General features: G+C 38.9%; 1 protein-coding gene across 21 annotated transcripts in view; it reads left to right on the plus strand.

Annotated features, from left to right (window-relative positions):
* The window catches only part of CELF1 (CUGBP Elav-like family member 1), a 67796-nt gene that overhangs the window by 14398 nt on the left and 34241 nt on the right, over nucleotides 1-19157 (plus strand). For 12 of the 21 annotated variants that reach the window (XM_075427429.1, XM_075427423.1, XM_075427432.1 and 9 more), the window contains 4 exons: nucleotides 3324-3364; nucleotides 16660-16847; nucleotides 17665-17747; nucleotides 18156-18204. In XM_075427429.1, coding sequence (XP_075283544.1) covers nucleotides 16670-16847; nucleotides 17665-17747; nucleotides 18156-18204 — 310 coding nt within the window. In that variant the 5' untranslated portion in view covers nucleotides 3324-3364; nucleotides 16660-16669. Of the gene's footprint in view, nucleotides 1-3323; nucleotides 3365-4112; nucleotides 4286-4508; nucleotides 4664-14548; nucleotides 14639-16659; nucleotides 16848-17664; nucleotides 17748-18155; nucleotides 18205-19157 lie in introns of all 21 variants that reach the window. The other 9 variants (XM_075427430.1, XM_075427439.1, XM_075427440.1 and 6 more) reach the window with 4 other exon arrangements.

Below are 19157 nucleotides of genomic sequence, written 5' to 3' on the forward strand. Positions count from 1 at the left end.
TCTGATTTGTATAGGCCTCTCTATTTGTCATCTGACTTACCTCGTGCACTTGCTCCTTCACTCTCTGATGCATCATTATCTCCCTCCTGCACTTCCTCCAGTGAAACAGTTGTTTTTACATTTCCAAGTTTTTATTATTGGTCATATTGGTACTTAAAAGTATGTAAATCCACAGTGAGTCCAGACTGAATGCTGATTTATGTGAGAGACTGTCGATGCCAGGATATATCTGAAGTTGAGCTACTATTTTATCTGTTAGCCTCTTTAATTGTCAGTGGTAATCTTGATATCCCACAAACATTAATTCCTGGAAAGTGTAATGAGAAATCAGAACTAACTGGTCTAGACAAGTGCTGACCGTGACAGTAATTTCATTGATCAGAATCCATTAAATGATCTGATACTCTCTTACAGATGGTCCTGGGCCCTGGTGAGACTGAAGTATTGCCACCAAGTATTAAAGCACTAGATTTATTGGGCTCATATCCATTGTGTAGTAGTTAGTGGCTAGAGACACTTGTTTTTATTACCAGCTGCAGTTCTATTTATATTATATTGCATACCAGAAGTTACAACAATTTGTTCACCAGCAGGAGTGTATTTTGTCACTCTTAGATCTGGCCGGGCTAAGTGTCAAATCTTAGTGTTAAACCTTCATTTTTCTACATGGATTTGTCAGGTGGTGTCATAGTTCTTCCCAACTTTGTACAGAAGAAGTTGAAGGTGACGTATGTACTCAGATACAGCACTTCAGTTGGGGGGCAACTTCAGGAAAAATCTTCGTTGCAAAAACTGTGATGAGATGTCCCAATTTACACCTGTTAATTGTTTTGCTGTCCCCACTAAGAACCTACACTTAATGCAACTGTGAAAACAGTTCACTTTCAGTACCCAGTGCTGGGCTGGGGTGAATCTGCAGTTTGCACAAAAGCTTACTGCCATGTCGGTTAATTACAGAAATTGCTATGCTACACTCATTGCTGGCAGCATGCCAGCTGTATATACCTTCATCTGAGATATCCACGTCCTGATTTCTTCTGAGAAGAAATGTAGTTGTCGGATTCTTTGGCCTTTGGGCCAGGTTTGTCTGATGTATAAAGTATTCGGTTTATTTATGTTCTGCATGAAATTAAATGAACCATACCAGAACAATTTTGTTTTGAGAAACATTTATGATTTAAGAGCTTTCTCCCAGGATTTCTACAAGTGGTTTTCAGATTTGCTGCTTGCTTTTTAAAGTTTTTATTGTCTTGGATTTTGCCTTTGATTCAGCAAGGTGTGTTTTTTTTTCCTAAAGGTATCCAAGAATTATGGGTTCCTTTGGGTATGTTAGCTGTGCTTTTGGTTCCTTTGAAGTTGTAAATTAATTCTCTAGAGTGTTATATGTGCAAAGGGAAGATGTTCTTTTTAACATTAAAAAGTTGTTTACCAGTATATTTTTAAGCATTGACAAGATCAATGAGCTGTGTATTTCTTTTTTTTCTGAAAGCTCATTATCACAGAAATATAACTCAGCATTTATGACAACTTCCATAGGGCTTAAATATCTGGCAAAGACTGGGTTTAAAAGGCAGAAAACAAAAATTTTGTGTTACATGATGTTTTGAAGCCAGGTCTGTTACCAGGAATCTGGGACTGTTTTCTGGCCATAAACAAATATTCTTTAATTAAACTTAAAAAAAGCAGAGGAATGTGGGTGAGGTGGAAGGAGGTGTCCTCAGGTAACGTGTTTACCTGAATCACTAGTAGGAGCTTCATAACGCAGAACGTTATTGTGAAACAGAACAAAAATAAGTATGTAAAGTGTTCCCTGACCAATAGTCAGTCTTATTCTAGTAATATTCAGTAATATTCTAGGAAAGATAAATTCATAATTTTGAAAATATGCATTTCAGATAATTGAATTATGTTTCTCAGTATTCATGGATTGATTTTTATTGCTCTTATCTAGTATTGTAAGAAAATTTTGTGGTTATTATTGTGTCTAGGATTCTGTGTTCCTGTAGAGAGTATAATAGTTTATTAAATCAGTTGAACAAATTAGGAAGAAATTAGAACAATTGAAAATTACTACAAAACAGTGATAAAAAATTCTCAAGACATCTCCCTCTGGAAAAGAGGGCATGAGTACATGTGATAAATATCCAAGTGTATTACAAGACAGGTTGGAAGAGGGTATGAATCACTTATCCACACTTCTCAGAGGATATAGAACAAAGATTGTGAAGGGGCCTGTAAAGCAATCAAAATGTGGGAACTCAGCCTTGGATAACTCTTCTTGCAGATAGATGCAATTTTTAGTTTGGTACTGATAAGTAAACGGTTTTGGGTTTTTTTGTAAAATACTGCTAGACTACCAAGAGTGTAGTTCTGCAGAATACCTAGGAGGAAGCAGAGAAGAAATTCTTAAAAAAAACAAAACCAAAACACACCCCACCAAAAGAGCCCCTTAAAAAAATCTAACATTTGTGTTTAAATATACGCTATCTTGTGTTGTGGGTCAATTACTGAATCTTCAAAGAGAGACCCCGTATCGCAGAGTAGCATCCTCCACTTATGAGGTGCTATTAGAGAAAGTTTTTACATTTCCTCGTCGATGATTTGCTTAAGACATAGAAATAACATTTTTTATCTTGCGTTGTTAGTTCTTTGTGTTCCCTAGTTCAGAGCTTTTTCATACACTTCCATCTATGCTGTCTTACATTAGAGTTTCTATCTTCAGGTTCACTGTCATGTGTTAGTGCTGCCTCGGTCAAAAAAATGTAGTATAGGAGTTCAGGATTGTGGGTACTGCTGTTGGTAACTCTGCTTCTGTCGTGAGAGCCACAAAGCCAGACAGAAGAATTACTTCACTCTGAGGGTGACAGAGCACTGGAACAGGCTGCCCAGGGAGGTGGTGGATTCTCCTTCTCTGGAGATATTCAAGACCCGCCTGGACAAGGTCCTCTGCAGCCTGCTGTAGGTGACCCTGCTTTGGCAGGAGGGTTGGACTAGATGACCCACAGAGGTCCCTTCCAGCCCCTAACATTCTGTGATTCTATGAATGTTATTAGGAAGCTACAAGACTGCTGTTTTCAGCCATGTTGTGTTTGCAGTCCTTTCTTTTGCACCCTTACATTTATTCGCTGTATTTTTGAAATATGCAACTTTATTTTCGAGTCTAATGAGGGTTGTTAACACCTGATGATGACTTCTGTTATTAGAAATGTGCTTTACTTTCATAGCCCTCAGCATTTTACAAGATGGAGTTCGTGTTGTAATAATTGGTATTAGCTGATTTTAACTCTGGAGTACTTAATGTCTGTTTTTTCCTTATCTTTTAGAGCGAAGGCTGGAACGGCTAGAGGGAGGTGCGTAGCTGCAGGTATGGACCAACTAGTTTGTATTCCTCACTCGAGTATCAGAGCTTCCTTTCAAAGCTTTAGAGAGAAGGTGGTTTTACTTACAATGATGAAAGCGGTCATTTTTTCTTAGCTGATTAGGAAAACTGAGGCACATATACTGTTTCTCTTTTGACTCTAGAGTCTTGGAAAGTTTAGATATTTTTCAGAAACATACTCTCTGACATTTTGATTGTGATCCTGCATGTGTAGCTTAAAAGCTAGTGAAGTTTTGCAGGTGGCTGCTTGTCCAAAATATGCAGCAGGAGTCTCAGCTTTGATTTGGAGACAACAAAATAACAACTCGTTTGCGTTTCTTCTGTGGCAGGAGTGATGCTGGAGCTTCCCTTGTTGCATCCGTTAGTCTTTTCTACCCTACAATGTATGTGATACCTTGAATTGTTTGCCTATCCAGGGATACCACGTCCCATTCTGATCTCCTCCACTCTGCTCATGGACAATCCTGGAACTATACCTTTGCAGCCGTGTGCCAAGAGCCAGGGGAAATCATGCCTTATCTAAGTTGATGCAGTATGTAGAAATTATTATTGCAGTGATTATGATTTTAGCTGCATAGCGTGCTCTCCTGGAGCTGTCTGAGCTGCATTTGAACTCTGTTCAGGTAACATCTAACAAAAAGCTTTAATTTGGATGAAATGAGAGAGAAATAGTGGGTGAATTTTTAATGTAGTATAATATTAACTGATTCTTGTTTGTATCTGGTATTATTAGTAGAAACTATTTGAGGTTAAAGGACTCCAAAATGGCTTGCATGGCTCTTCTAATGTCTACAAAGGACGATGGAACTGGAGACTGATTGCTTTGTTTAGTCCAAAAGGTCTCTTGAAACTTAACAGGGAATGGAGAAAAAGCCTCTATCATAATTCAGGAAGATTTTTAAACAGGTTGGTCTGCTATTCTAAGACATTTCAGTAAGGAGAGGTTTTAAAATCATTTAAGAATATGCTAAGAATATACAGTTTGTTCCTTCGAGTTAAGATTACATGTTACACTTCTTAAGTAAACAGAGCAACTGACCAGTTCTTACTTTAAGGTTTTACTTTACACATGCACAAGGTATGTTGCTTGCAATAAACCTTAGTTAAAGGTATTTTTTGTTTGCTGCAGTTCTTGTCTAGGTGATACAAGAATCTTCATATGTGGTATTGTCCTGGAATTGTATAGCTGGTTTTGTAGTGCTTTGTGGCCTCTTCAGCTTGAAGGCAAGCAGACTGTTCAGAGCTTTCCAGGACCTAGTGGATTTCCAGCTGCTTACCAGAAGAGTAAGTTCTGGCTCTGTTTTAGTGGCAGAAAACTAACACAAAATGTGTAGTTCATTCCTCGAAAATCTCCCTAGCAAATATTACAGAGGTGACAAAATGTTTGTTTCTAGTGCATCTTTTTGACTAAGTGCAGATTCATATAATGTAGGAGAAGACAGTAAAATACAGGCCTATTTGAAACCAGATTTCTGGGTCTTGTGTTTGTATGTTTTTGTATTTACAAAGTAAAACAGCTGAAGGAGAACTAGACTATTCTGTTCCATTGAATTGCTTGCAGGGTTTTTTCTTACATAAAAGCTGAAATACCTGAAGGTAAACTTCTGGCCAATCTTTGGGGAAAAAAAAAAAAAAAAAGGCAGTTTATTTTTGTAAGCTCAGAGGCAACATTTGGGGAGAGAGAGAGGGGAAAGGCGGTGTAAGCAGATCTGTACCTCTGCTTTCAGGGCATGAAAGGTTGCAAGCATTAGTATTCTTACTCTCTTTTACTGAAGATTTAAGTGTTGAAGTGCGATTTATCATCCATACTTTCTGTGTGTCTCACAGTCTGAATTCAGTCAATAAACGAAAGAGAGGGAAACCCTCAAACTTTGCTGCTGCCTTAAATGTTCCATCCTGTCTCCTGTTAGTAGTTCTCTGTCGTTTCACAGGATAGAGATGCATGTCCTCACTTCTTATACTCTCATTTCCTGCCTTGTCTCCTGTTCTGTGTCATACTACTGCCTTTATTTCCTCTTACTATTGTTGTGACCAAGCCATTCTTCCTACCTTCTAAAGAATATTTCTTTTTTTATCTACAGTGCCAAAGTATTTACAGGTCTTTCAGATCTGTCTGAGGTTTCCGTAGTTTGTCTCTAGCAAAATATAAGCATTGTTGTGTTGTAGCACTCTGATAAAGAAAACTCAAGACGATTCCCAAACTACATCTGCTGGAATGTTGGTGGATGAAAAAATAATAACTTCTAGCTGAAATTTTCTTTTGCATACCTTCCCGTAGAGCTTAAGCAGTACCTGAAATATGCATTTCACATCTTTCTACCAAAAAAAAAAGCAAACCAAAACCAAACCACATCCTACCTATAAGGATAAAAGGATTACATATTTTACATTTTTTTTCATTGTTATTGTTTTTGATGTTTATATGTCTTCATAGAATGAGGGGAGGAAACCTATATGCTTCTGCTTTAAAAGCAATTGCCCAGGGATTCCTACATCATATGAATTATTAATTGTAAATGTCTTGCGAAGAGGGATAAACATGTGATGATTACTCTTTGTCTTTGGTTTGCCATAATTAATTATTATAGAGAGCCTGCATTAAGGGTTATTGTTATCTGTTCTACAAGTGCAGATGCTCCAGTAGGTTTGCATTAATTGTTCATTATGCATTAATTGTTTCAAATTCACTATTCGATCTTCTGGCCATTTGTTCATCTGCTTATTTGCTTCCTGTCTAGTATCTTGCATCCAGTGTCTTCTCAGCCAGGCCTTTTCTGTCTTCTTTGCATCACAAGAAGTTTTACTGTGTTGTGGTTTGGGGTTTTTTTTAAATTTGCTAGTACTGCTGAGAAATAGCTGATAATGCTGACTTTTGTCTCTGTTCACTTAGTCTGAAAAAAGTGAGGAAATATGCAAGATAAAGAAACAAAATTTATCTAGGAAAGACAGAAATTTGATATACATTTCAGATCACTGTTCTGAAGGTCACAATTGGGAACTTTAATTACAAAATTTGAGTCTAAAGCTAGCAGAAGAAAATGTCTTGCACTGTAAGAGAAAGGCAACAATCCAGGTACCTCTCTTGTTATATTTCTGTGAAGATTAATGGAACTGTTCAGTGTATCATTGAGGAACAAGTATAAGGAGGAGATAATTGAACACCAAACAGAGGATGGTGTTTCCAGGAAAATATTTTCATTTTAAGATTTTGCTTGCATGGACATATTTTTTATTTATTTCACTGTGCTGATATAGTAGACTATTATGCTAATGCTGCACAGGTACTCTCCTTGAAAACAGGATGGGCATATACTGGCTGCCTTTGGAAAAATCCAGGTAAATACTAGCTGAAGTTGTCTGTCACTTTGTAAATGGCACTGCTGCAAACTGTGATATTTGAAGTTCTTTGGAGTTTCTGCTTATGTGTAAAAAAGAGCTAATTAGATACAGATTCTTGAAACAAGAGTTGTGATATACCTCAAAATAATGCAAAAATGTTTGAGTAATCTTAAACCAGAGAGCTCTGGAGGCTATCAGCTTGCTTGTTCCTCGTTGCTGTGGGGTAATGAGAGATTTTATGGTTGGAGATGGGTGTTGGAGGTCATTGTCAAGAAGTGGTTTCACGGCCAGTCTAATCCATTTTTTTCTCTTTTTGGTAATGCCTGTGCAAGCCTTTGTAGTATTACTGAAGTAGCAGATGCAGCTGCAGCAGGTCAAGCACTGGGTTAGCAGCTTCATGCTGCTGTGTTAGCTGACAACTGTGCACTAAGAAAGTAAAACTCAGGGTAGCATCGTGCCAGCTGTTCTGCCCTAGAGAAGCAGGCCATTGTCTGCAGAGCTGCAGGTCGCTCACATTGCAGAATTCCAATACGTTCAGCCCTATCCATATATTCACAGCACGCTCATTTCCCCTCTCAGGCAAACAGATGAAGAGGCAATGTGTCAGAGGCAGATGAGACAAACGTTGAAGAAGTTTGGAGGCCGCTGCCTTTAAGTTTATGAACGTCATTCGCGTGCTATAAGAGGGTCTTAAGACTGATAATTCAGCAACTTCTGCATTCTTGTTACACGTCCTGTTACGAGCAGTTACTGACAGAGGAGGACCTAGCTGCAGGTTTTTTGGCTTCTCAGATTTGAACAGATGTTGTAACCTGTTTCCTGGTAGATAAGCTCTCATATTGCAGAGCTACTGTATGCCATTTAGAGTTAAGTTGTCCTCAGGAGTGAGCCAGATACCAAGTATAGCACAGATTGAATTTGTTCATCAGTTATATGATGGCATATTGAAAGCAATTGCAAGGTATTTTAAAAAGAGGGGGAAGTATATACTGGTTACTATCTGTGCTGTAACATTTCCTGAAGTCCAGAGGTGTGGTTTTGGGGTTTTGGAGTTTTTTTTTGTGGTATAGTTGCGAGTGAGGGGTGGGGGTGTTGGTGTGACTTACTAAAGCAATTGAATATGGTGCTGATAATAGCTGAGCATTTTTTAATTAGCATTTACGTAGTAGGTGTATGGTTCAGTTCTTGAGTAGTTTTAACAGGGCAACACTTCTTTTTTTCCATAGTACTTGTTTTGTCCCAACACAAATGCATAGGCATACCACTGCTTTTTGGCATGTTCCAGACCTATCGTTGCCATTCACAAAGGCTAATAATTTATAGCGTTTGTTTTCACCACAAAACTGCCTCAGTGGTGTCTCAGCCTCTCTGTTTTCAGCTCAGGAGAATCTAACCTGTTGTGGTTTGAGTGGTAGTCTCTGGTGGGTCTCTTCCAAGTACGTGTCCAGTCTGTTCTTGCACCTGTGTAAGCTTATTGCATCAGCACTGTCCTGCCAGCAAGGAGTTCCAGAAATTCACTGCCCTTTGTATGAAATGCCGTCTCCTTTCCTCATCAGAGGGGGAATGCTGTTGTATCAGTCATTAAGATTTTACTTACTTAGCTGTCATTTGAAAAGTTAATTAAGGGGATACTATCTGCTTAAGAAGTTAATAGCCACACATGACGTATTACAGTTGATATGTGCATTCACTTCATTGTCCCTCTTGCTTTTATTTCAAATAACAAGCATCTAGACTAATCAAACGAACATGTGGCAGTCAAAGCAGAACTATTTAGCATCACATTGGTATGTGGACAAGACTGTAGATACAAGTCTTCCTTACTTGTTTTTGCTGTTACGTTAAGGTCAAAGATGCTTCTATCAGAGTACTAGTTGATTCCTGGATTTTACTGTTTATACTTCCAGCAAAATGATGGCTTAGTCGCTGGCCTGTCTAAAGACCTGGTGTTCTAGACTACTTTGCTAGTGCCCTTTGAAGTGCCTTAGCACTAATGCATGCAGCATGGGGAGCAAACAGGAAGAGCTGGATGTCTTTGTGCAGTCTGTGCTCTGATCTAGAAGTATTTTGATTAATAGAAATAATACATATCTGCTGCAGAGAGCTCAGGATTTTTATTGACCTGTTTTTAAAGGAAACAATACACAAGCCTTATACTGTCATTCCTTCCTGAAAACTTTTGAATCCACTGTTCAAATAAATTTGTCAGAGCAGTAAATGTCTCCAGGCATTAAGTTCCTAATTGTTTAGCATTAAGTAAGGGGGAGGTCAGAACAGAACATTCAGCCCTTACCCTTTGCCCATGGGTGTGCAAGTAGCTCTGAACTAATCTGGCTGTTGGCTGTGGTCTGCACAACTAAACAGGTAGAAGTCACTGAAGGATCTTGAGTCTCATTGGATTTATTGTAAGGAGGCAAGACACATCTGTAGGAACAGGTTTTTTTAGTTCTGCTTTTGGTATGTATTGGCATACTTGTGTTAAGTGTTACCTCTCTAGTGTACACATTTATTGCATAGCAAACAGTATACTTAGCTCTCTGGGTTGCAGGAAAGCATCACTGCATCCTGGTTTGCCCATGTGACATCTGGAAATTGAGGAGCCAAGGGAAATTGCCTGGATTTTTGCATCAGATTGGTACAGAGCTGGGAACAGAGACTTCTTTTCTACCACAGCTTGCAATCCCTTGATGCCTCTCTGAAACAGCATGTTCAAGCGATAGGTCTTTTCTGACCAGCTTACTTCAGAACCCCCTTATACAACAGATTTACAGTGGTATAGGACTTTATATACTGTTTTGCCACCTCATAAGTGTGATCTCAGTTGCTACAGAGAAACAGTAGCTTTTGTGGTTTTAATCCAAACAACATCTTCCGGATCTATTTTCACATGAAGATTTTGTGCTGGATGTGTTGATTTAGAAAGGCAAAAAGTTGTGACTAAGGAACTTCAGAACTACCACTCTGGATACAGTCTGCTTTGTGGTTTCCTTCGGATAATGCCTAGTACTATGCATTAGACAAATGGATCTAAAATCTTGATAGGTTTGAAGATGAGGTTACTTAGTTGTTCTTCCTAATGTTAGCTAGAAGGTGGTAGTTCTTAGGTGCAGTATTTTGATGCATATAGCCCATGGGTTATCTGTTTAAAAAAAAACAGTTAGGATTTACATACATGTGCAGTAAGCAGAAGTGGAAAAATAAATCCCTGCAAGCATCCAGTTCCTCTCAAAGCCTTTTGACAGGATTACAAAAGTCACAGCCACTAAATATTTGTTTTATCTGTGAATTTACTAAGAAGTGTTCCCTCTTACCAGTTTCAGATTTGCCTTTGCCCATCTCCTGCTTTACTCATCTGAACATAGGAAACAGCTGCTTTGTGAATTGTGTGACAGCAGATTCTGTTTCAAGTGAATGTTGTCTAGCAGGAAGAACAGAAGTAGAGCTTTCAAAAGAAGCACATGTATCTGAGGAAGCCCATAGACAATTTAAAAGAAAATGTACCTGTATGTGTTTCTTGTGTATCTTTTTAAAAGCTCTGCTGTTTAGAGTGCATTAGAATACCAAATTTGTTCACTTCAGTGCAAAGCTTTATCTCCTTTTTCAGAAAAATAACCTAATGCTCTCATTACAGAAAATAAGTTTTATCTGATGTTTTTTAATCATTTGTCTTTACTATCAAATAAAAGAATAAGTTTAGCTACTGTTTTATTTTTCCCTTTCTAAGAGTGCTTAGGCAGAGAAAACATTATGCTGTGAGCCAAAGGGATAGGTGACTTCCTGCTTCATCTGCTGGCAGAGAGCTGAGAGTCCTGGGGATTCTTTGGTCAGACAAAAGTTCAGAATTCATTCGTTTTGAGCCTTCACAGAATTAATTGGAGCAGAAACTACAGGTAAACAAGACTTCATTCACAGGCCAGAGGAGTAGGTCAAGAACATATTGATTTACCTCAATGATTTCTTTTTTCCCCCAGAAAAATTTTGAGGAAGGGGTGAGAGCTTCTAAAAATAGCTTATAATAATACAATTTACTTACCTAATTTATGAAAATCCATCTAGGTCTGGAGAGTATGGAGGAATTAAATGCTTTCAGGTAAATGCATAAGAGAAAACCTTGCTTTTTCTGACATGAAGGCAGTTGTCATCCCCTCCTATCTTTTTTCTCCACCTGGGAACTTCTACAAAAACTTCATATATATAAAAATGTTTTTCAGTTAATTTAATCTGAATTGTAGGCAGCCCAAAACTTCATATATTTGATGGTAAGTTCAACATTCTGAATGTGTCAGATGAAGAAACTGCAGTTTTGGCAACTAAGTTAAGGGGCTTTTGTACCCAGTGAGGCATGAGGACACAGTTTGGGATTAAACATAGGCAGAAAACATTCTGACCACATGCTTAGATGATCAACAATGAAACAACAAAATATTGACAAGTTGTTACTGTATTTTGATGCATGTAACCCAGGGGTTATCTGTTTAAAAACAAAACTGCAATTCAGCAACACTGTAGGGATCTGGTTATGCACAGATAATGCAAGGGGAAGTTTATTCTAGGACCTGTCCCCTTCAAAGCTTCGCGGCGTCCGATTTCCCCATAGCCTGCATCCTTTCCCATAGTTCACTCTCACCATCCCAGTAGTCCCTCAGCTTCAATTTGTATATGTTGTCTGAGGTTCAGACTGTATAAAATGAAAGATGGTATTATCTTTAGCTTTCAGAGTTAATTGCTCATTGAAATGAACAAGGCTTTCTTAGGAAAGAAAATACGACACAGGGTTCTTGTTTTGTGGGGGGTTTTTGGGGGGTTGTGTTTTGGTTGGGGTTTTTTTTAGGTTTTGTGCCCCAGGGTGTGATATAATTCTGTAAACCTAAAGAGAAAAGCAAAACTTACAGCATTTTTACTCTGCAATCTCTGAGGAGCATATATAGTAGTATATCCTGCAGCATAATCTAGGGTTTCAGAAGTGTAGAAGTGAGATTTAGTCTGTAGCATGTAGAAGTTTTTAATGTTCATATTGTCAGATTAGCATCACATTTAAATGTTGAGCTACAGTCCATAGAGCTTGGAATTTCAGACATTGTTTCTATTATGCTTTGAATAGAAACAGTCAAAGAATGGATCGGGAAGCCAGCAGGAATTTGACATCTGAGCAAAAAATAAGTGTGTTTAGCTCTCTTATTTTTCTTTCTTTCTTTGTGAGCAACGGCTAGGATGATTTTTGTCTTTTTTATAATTCCAAAGAAATACTGCTTCCTCATTTAATTCTTCTTATTTGTGTGCAGTAGTGAAATACGATCTTTTTCTACTTTTTCTGAAATTTTCACACATGAAGTCCATACATCTCACTTTCAATAGCTTCATGCCTTCAACTAAATAATATTAAAACAAACTTGTTTGTACACTAGTGTTTTGTAACTGAAATTGCCATCGTTATTGTGGAAGTACTGCACTGAGTCTTGGCTAACATACATTCAGGTATTTATTTACCTTTCTAGTATAGAATCTTCCTTTCCCCCAAATTGTACATAACAGCATGTGAAGTATTTTTAACACTGTTCATTAAATGAAGGGAGCACATCACAGGAGAAATTAAAGCAGAACTAGAATCAAAAAATAATACATAGCAGGATAGTTGCACAAAACTAATGTTTTAATTATCAGAGTCAGTACACTAAATTTGACATGGAGTGTAGCAGTGTGACAATGCCTGTCTGTGAGTTGTTGCAGTCCTATCATTATGAAACAAGCAGATATGACTTCCATTCTGAGGAGCAGAGAGATGAGGGGAAGGGTGGGCATAGGATCAAATCATAGTGACTTAGTGATTTTCTTTGGTAAACTAATCAATCTTAGTAGCCTTTGTAAAAGCCATTTTCTAGAGTATCTGTTGCCAGCATCATCTTTCATCGAACCTACAGTGAACATGGCAGCTGTGGTATTTTACTGGCTGCTTAAAAAAGCTAAAGATGACTGGAAAACCAGAAGGAATGAATTCTGGTCTTCATAGGTAAGACCAGAATTGCAGTGTTGGTCTATATAGATTTATGTGAACAGTGGCAAGAACCACACTGTATCCTCTGCTGTCCTAATCATCTAAATCTGAAGTGTTTCTCCCTGTGGGCTCATTTTAGAGAAATCCATAAAGTAAGCTCCAGGCTCAATTTAATGTTTGAATATGACAGTGACACAACATGGCATTTTTCAAGTGAGAAGCCTGTAAGATGTGTCTGAAGGCAGATATGACCAATTTACTGAAAGCTAATAAATTGACCTGTGCTCCCTTGTGCCTGTTTGCATGCTCTTAATAGTGGTGCTTAGCAGGTAGCTTACACTTTTTTCCTTAAAGAATAATCTTTCTTGCATTTACCACATAGTAAGAGCATGCATGCAGTAGATGTTGTTCTACATCAGATGTGTGCTAAATTCATGTCCTCTCTTATTTTGCAGTAACATGTATATCTCTTTGTATTACAAGGCATAACTCCTTTTAACAACCTTTTAATTATACTTACTGTAGGCAGAAGATCGGATATGTTCTTTTTCTTTCAGAGGTTGGAAATGGTTATATATGAAAAAATACATGCTGTAACAGTGCAAGCATAAAGCAAGCTGTATATTCTGGCCAGTCTAAATAACTGCAAGTACACGTTGCAGTCATTGACACACAAGAATGAAGTGATAGCAGCTGCCCCAGCATGCGTTCCTTGATGCTTTAAGAGTTTATTTTGTGGTTATATCAACCGTATACGTAAGGCTTATCTGGATTCATGTTGTACTTGAATTAGTCATCCCACCTAGAGTGCTCGGACACACCCAGTTGCCTCTGCAGCATGCGCTCTCTGCAGTCAAATATTTCTGCATCCAATGCATCCAGTGTTATCCAGATTATCTCCCCATTAGTTTGGGTATTGGAGATTTCACCAAGGGTCTGTATTGTGTGTATAAACACACCTCTCAGTTCCTTGATCAACATGGTATTCCTGTTTTAATGATGAAGTAGCTGAGGTCTTCTGATCAGTGTTTTCAAACGTTATAAAACAGTTTCCAACAAATTACTGTTTTTCCCTTTCTTTGTCATCTGTAGACTCTGTATGTCTCTGGATTTATAGATGCATGAAGGGCAAAGTATTGTTTCCAGAACTATATATGTTTTACTCCTATAAAAGGAGTAGGTTTTGGTGTTCTGTGGTAGCTTCGGAATTTTTGAGTAATCAAATCTTCTTAGCTTTGATTTTTTTTGGCAGGTTCAGAGAAACATTTTAGTTGGTGTTTTTCTCCCTAGAAGTTACGAGAGTGTCAAAAGCAGTGCCCAAGGTGAAAAGAGTGAGATCAGCCATTGAAAATGTTTGTGGTGAAGGAACCTCTTGACTTCACACCTTAATGTTGGTGATACGGGAAGTGTCTGTCTGAGCCTCAAGGCCTTGGACTGCCATTTTGGGAGGCAAGGAGTTAGCTGGGGATGGAAAAACTGGAGTTTGTATTCTTTCTGCTCCGTTACCCGTTGCTATCTTCATGGATCTGACACTCTGTTTATCTGACAGTGCACTCAGTACTGCTTCGCCAGGGAAAATTGCACAAAACAAGCCCAATGCATCAGCATTTTCATTGTGTATTAAGCTGAGCCTCCTTTCACATGGTCACATCCCCTTTTTAATCTGGGATTCCATGTCCCTTTGCCAGTCCAGCCTGTTTCTGTGGTGTCTGTTGCTGGTCTCCCTGAGCTTTCCTGTGGTTTGAGTGTTTTTTGTGTAGCTGAGTGTTAAGACCTGCAGGACTTTTGGAAGTGGCGTTGTTTGGGGGTTAGGCAATACACTGATTTAGTGTTAGTAGTTTGTCACAGACTGAGGTGATGGCTGCGTTCAAGTTGGATTTCCTCCCAGAGATGATGGTGGACCATTGCTCCTTGAATGCTAGCCCTGTGTAAGTATTTTGTCTTCGTGTCTAAGTTTATAACTAAAATGATAGTTGGAATTGCTGTCTCTGAAGCCTCTACTGTGTGATGAACTCTCCTTGAGGAGGGAAAAAAGAGAGATAGGAGAGCCTGCAGTTTGTTTTCTTGAAGAAATCCTAGTGGGCATTGACTGTGGCTTCTGGATGGGAGGAAAAGATGATCTGATAACTTTGGGGATGAGGGCTAAGGAGGAATAAAGCTGTTTGGGACTGTTTGTAGTAGCACCTGTAGGTGCTGATATTATAAAATCAGTGATTTAAATTGATTGTTGGGAGACCAGTTTCTCTTCTTCCCTCTTAGGGACTCCAGGCTAAACCTTTTAAATAGTAATGAAAGATTCCTTGAATACTGTTGAGGTCCTGTTAAGAGTTGCCCAGTTACAGGAGCCGTGCTATGCTCTTGGAGCTACCCATGGCATGGAAGGTAGGGCTGAAAATTGTTGTTGGAAGAGGGTAAATGATTTCCAGTTGTTCTCAACTGGAATGAAAAGAGATAGTTTACCTCTTTGTAAAAGGTACTGTTTGCCTTGGCTATTTGGAGAGATGCTGACCCTTTCTGAGTGGAAAGGTAGAGAGAAGTGAAAGGTTTTATGATGATTCCCTTCCCTTCTGGTAGGAAGCTTTGTTGTTTCTGAGGTTTGTTCATACAGTTATAAAATTGAGCTTTCTCTGGCATCAGTTTTTCTTTAGGCTCTGAACAGCAGCATATTGAGGGAAAAAATTAACTAAACATTACCTGGGTAGGACTTTTTTTAATTCTATTCAAGGGGGAGTATGATTGCAGATGGACCGTGAGAGGAACACTGTTTACTGTAATGTGCAATTAATAAGCCATTCAAAAACAATCTTGAAGAAAGCAGAGGTGAAGAGAGCTGACTACTCTGCAAGATGGCCACCTGTATTCTTCAACAAAGAGTTTGGGGGCAGCGGGAATCATTGAGTAGTTACTATTCCACTCCCCATGTCCTTTCTAGATTATGCAGGAGTTGGTCAGCAATTTTAACCTACTAATCACTATAGGTACAATAGGATGTCATTACAGTCAGTCTTCCACAGTGGTAGGTCCTGTGTTATACCAGGCTGTGACTACCAATAACGAGACCTCACATTGTACTTGACAAACGCTGAGGAGTCAATACAGAAAGCAATGTATCACTGTCAACTAGCTGGGTGGAGTATAACACAATTAATAGGCTGTAAACTGTTCATATGGCTAGATGTAATGCCTTGAAGCCTACTGAAGATTCCCATACTCAAAACTTCTGTGTTGTTGTAGTCAAAGAAGTGACGACTTTTCTGTTAACACCCTACCATTACTCAACTTGATTCAGTCTGTGACTAGCTAGATTGTCCATTCCCAACCTGTTCATGTACAACCTAAGCCAGTTTTTCTGCCAAATATTGTTGAAAGCTCCCTAGTTTCACAAAGAGGTTTTGCATTGTAAGCCTTTAATGAAACTTCTCATCCATTCAGTTGTATCTGTTTCGAGATGGATCTTCATCCTGAGAAACAGTTCCAGATAGTCACATTTAAAAACAATGACAAACATGTTATCCTCTGATTTCCAGTGATTCCTGATAGCTTCAGTAGTCTGTGGGTAGACTGAGTTTAGGTTCCTTCTGTAAAATTTTACATGGTTGAACTAGTGATATTTTTCAGTTATCTCAACCAGTTTATGTCCAGCGTCCCGGATGTTGATTACATTATAGGAACAAATGTTAAGAGAAGTTTTAAACAGCTATGTAGAGAGTGTTTGGTTTCCAAGTACACAGCTTGCCAGTGAATGTGAATGATGCTTCTGAATATTCTCTGGTATGCAGGACTGGGGATGTGCAAGAGTGTCTCTTTATATGTGTGTTTCAATTGTATACATTAATATATGTGTAGAAATATATATTTTTTAATGTTGCTGTGAGCATTCTTCTAGGTGGAATAGCATGTAGAATTAGTGGAAAGATACAAACTAGAAATTCCTTCTTGTTTTTTGTAGCTCAAAGAAAATGAATGGCACACTGGATCACCCAGACCAACCTGACCTAGATGCTATCAAGATGTTTGTGGGTCAGGTCCCACGGAGCTGGTGTGAGAAGGATCTAAGAGAACTTTTTGAACAGTATGGTGCTGTTTATGAAATAAACGTCTTGAGGGACAGGAGCCAAAACCCTCCACAAAGCAAAGGTGAGAACTTCTGTACTTCTCATGTGAGACTTGGGGTCTCAGCTGCCTTCACATAGTTACAATCTTAGCTGTTTGCATATCCAAACATCCCTGTGTATTGGAGCTCTGTGTGACCAGGCATGCATGCAAGCCCGTTCTTTACAGTCTTGAAGTATATGTGTCTGATTATACGTGGACTGTGATCCAGTCATTAGCTGAGCTGAGGAAAATCTTTATGTTTTTTTTTTTAAGCTCAGAAGTGATGAGGATGCTTGAGGAGTATGGATTATAATTGCAAAGCAGAATATCAAATTAATATTGTGTTGCTCCAGAGCATCATTGTGATGCTATGATATGATCAAAATATTGCTGGAAGTGTCACAGTTTCAGATTAAATATAAAATTGAGGTCTTAGTCATTTGTGTGCCTCAGATACTTGTGTACATCAAATCCTAACTAAATGTTGTACCTGGATTTGCAGTTCAGTTATATGCAATATCTTGTTTCCTGTGAAACTAGGTAAGTTTTTGGTACTGGCAAATAATTGTTAAGTTTCATCATGGAAGTAGCCAACGATTATTTAGCGGATATATCTAAATGTTTGTTTTAATGGTGTATTGGTGATGTTAGGTCAGTTCTGAATATATCCTATTTTATTACACTTAGAAATCTTTTTTTAAACAGTCAAAATCAGTAGTACCTACCTATTTCAATGCTTAACATCTTCTACTTGTCATGCATTTTTCATTGGAAGGGTGGAAGCAGGACTTGCAATTTCTGTACAGTAGGTCAAGATTCCTAGTGTTCTTTCTTGGCTAACATTTTGTTTCAATTGCAGGGTGCTGTTTTGTTACATTTTATACCCGAAAAGCTGCACTAGAAGCACAGAATGCTCTTCACAACATGAAGATCCTCCCAGGGGTAAGAGTAGAGCCATGCTTTTTTCTCAACTCTGTCTTGTTTTTCTGAGCTCTGACACCGCTGGAGTACAAATACATGTTATTTTGCCCTCAAATAATATTTTAAAAGATCTATTCAAAAGGACAGTGTCATGAGATTTGTATGATAACATCTTATGGGAATTCTGGAGCATTTGGCTGAATAATACGGTCATTAAGTGGGTGGGCATGGCTCCTATAATACTCTCTGAGGAGGAATGATGGCGTATCATTAGGAAAGCTTTTCTTTCTTCTAGAAATTTATGTATTGTCACATATGCACTTCCGTAGAGGCAATTTAGGCTACCATTTCTTTCTTCCACAATTCTCATGGGATGTATTTCATATAAAGCGAATGCATCTAGGATTAAATAATCTTTTTATGTTTCAGATGCACCATCCTATCCAGATGAAACCAGCTGACAGTGAAAAGAGTAATGGTAAGCTTTACTAAAGTCTGAGTTTGCTGGCATCATTTGTGCTAATAGGAAACCTTGAGGATTTTCCTTTTGTTGAACAGCTTCTGATGAAGTGTTCTCAAATTGGAGACCTGATTTTTTTAAAGGGGGGAGGGGAAGGTGTGTTTTCAGTATAGTAGGTAGGGTAAGTGATGTTTCTAAAATTCCATGACTCAGTATCTCCCACTGCTGTTGCTTATGATAGAACCATGTTGTCAGTTAGGGAAACATCCAGTGAGTTGTTCTTTGTACTAAGGTGGTTTAAATCTTTGTTGGGGACGTTGACAGTGGGATTGAGTGCACCCTCAGCAAGTTTGTGGATAACACCAAGCTGAGTGCTGTGGATGATACCCTAGAGGGAAGGGATGCCATCCAGGGAGACCTTGGAGACTAGAGAGGTGGGCCCGTGCAAATCTCATGAAGTTCAACAAGGCCAGGTGCAAGGTCTGGCATCCTGGCTCAGGGCCATCCCAAACATGGATACAGGCTGAGCAGTGAGCGGATTGAGAGCCGCACTGTGGAGAAGGGACTTGGGGATACTGATGGATGAATAACTGAATATAAGCTAGCAAAGTGCACTTGCAGCCCAGAAAGCCAGTTGTATCATGGACTGCATTGAAAGAAGGGCTAATAGGTCGAAGGAGGTGGTTCTCCTACTCTGTGTTGCTCTCATGAGACTCCACCTGGAATACTGTGTTCAGCTGTGGGGCCTCCAGCATAAGAAAGACGTGGACCTGCTCAAGCAGGTCCAGAGGTGATCAGGGAGCTGGAGCACATCTGCTGAGAAGGTGACAGGCTGAGAGAGTAGAGGTTGTTCAGCCTGGAGAAGAGAAGGCTCTGGGGAGACCTTATAGCAGCCTTCCAGTACCTGAAGGGGGCTTACAGGAAGGATGGGGAGGGATTCTTTATCAGGGAGTGTAGTGATAGGATGAGGG

Source organism: Opisthocomus hoazin, chromosome 7 (genome assembly GCF_030867145.1).
Source record: "Opisthocomus hoazin isolate bOpiHoa1 chromosome 7, bOpiHoa1.hap1, whole genome shotgun sequence".
NCBI lineage: Eukaryota > Metazoa > Chordata > Aves > Opisthocomiformes > Opisthocomidae > Opisthocomus > Opisthocomus hoazin.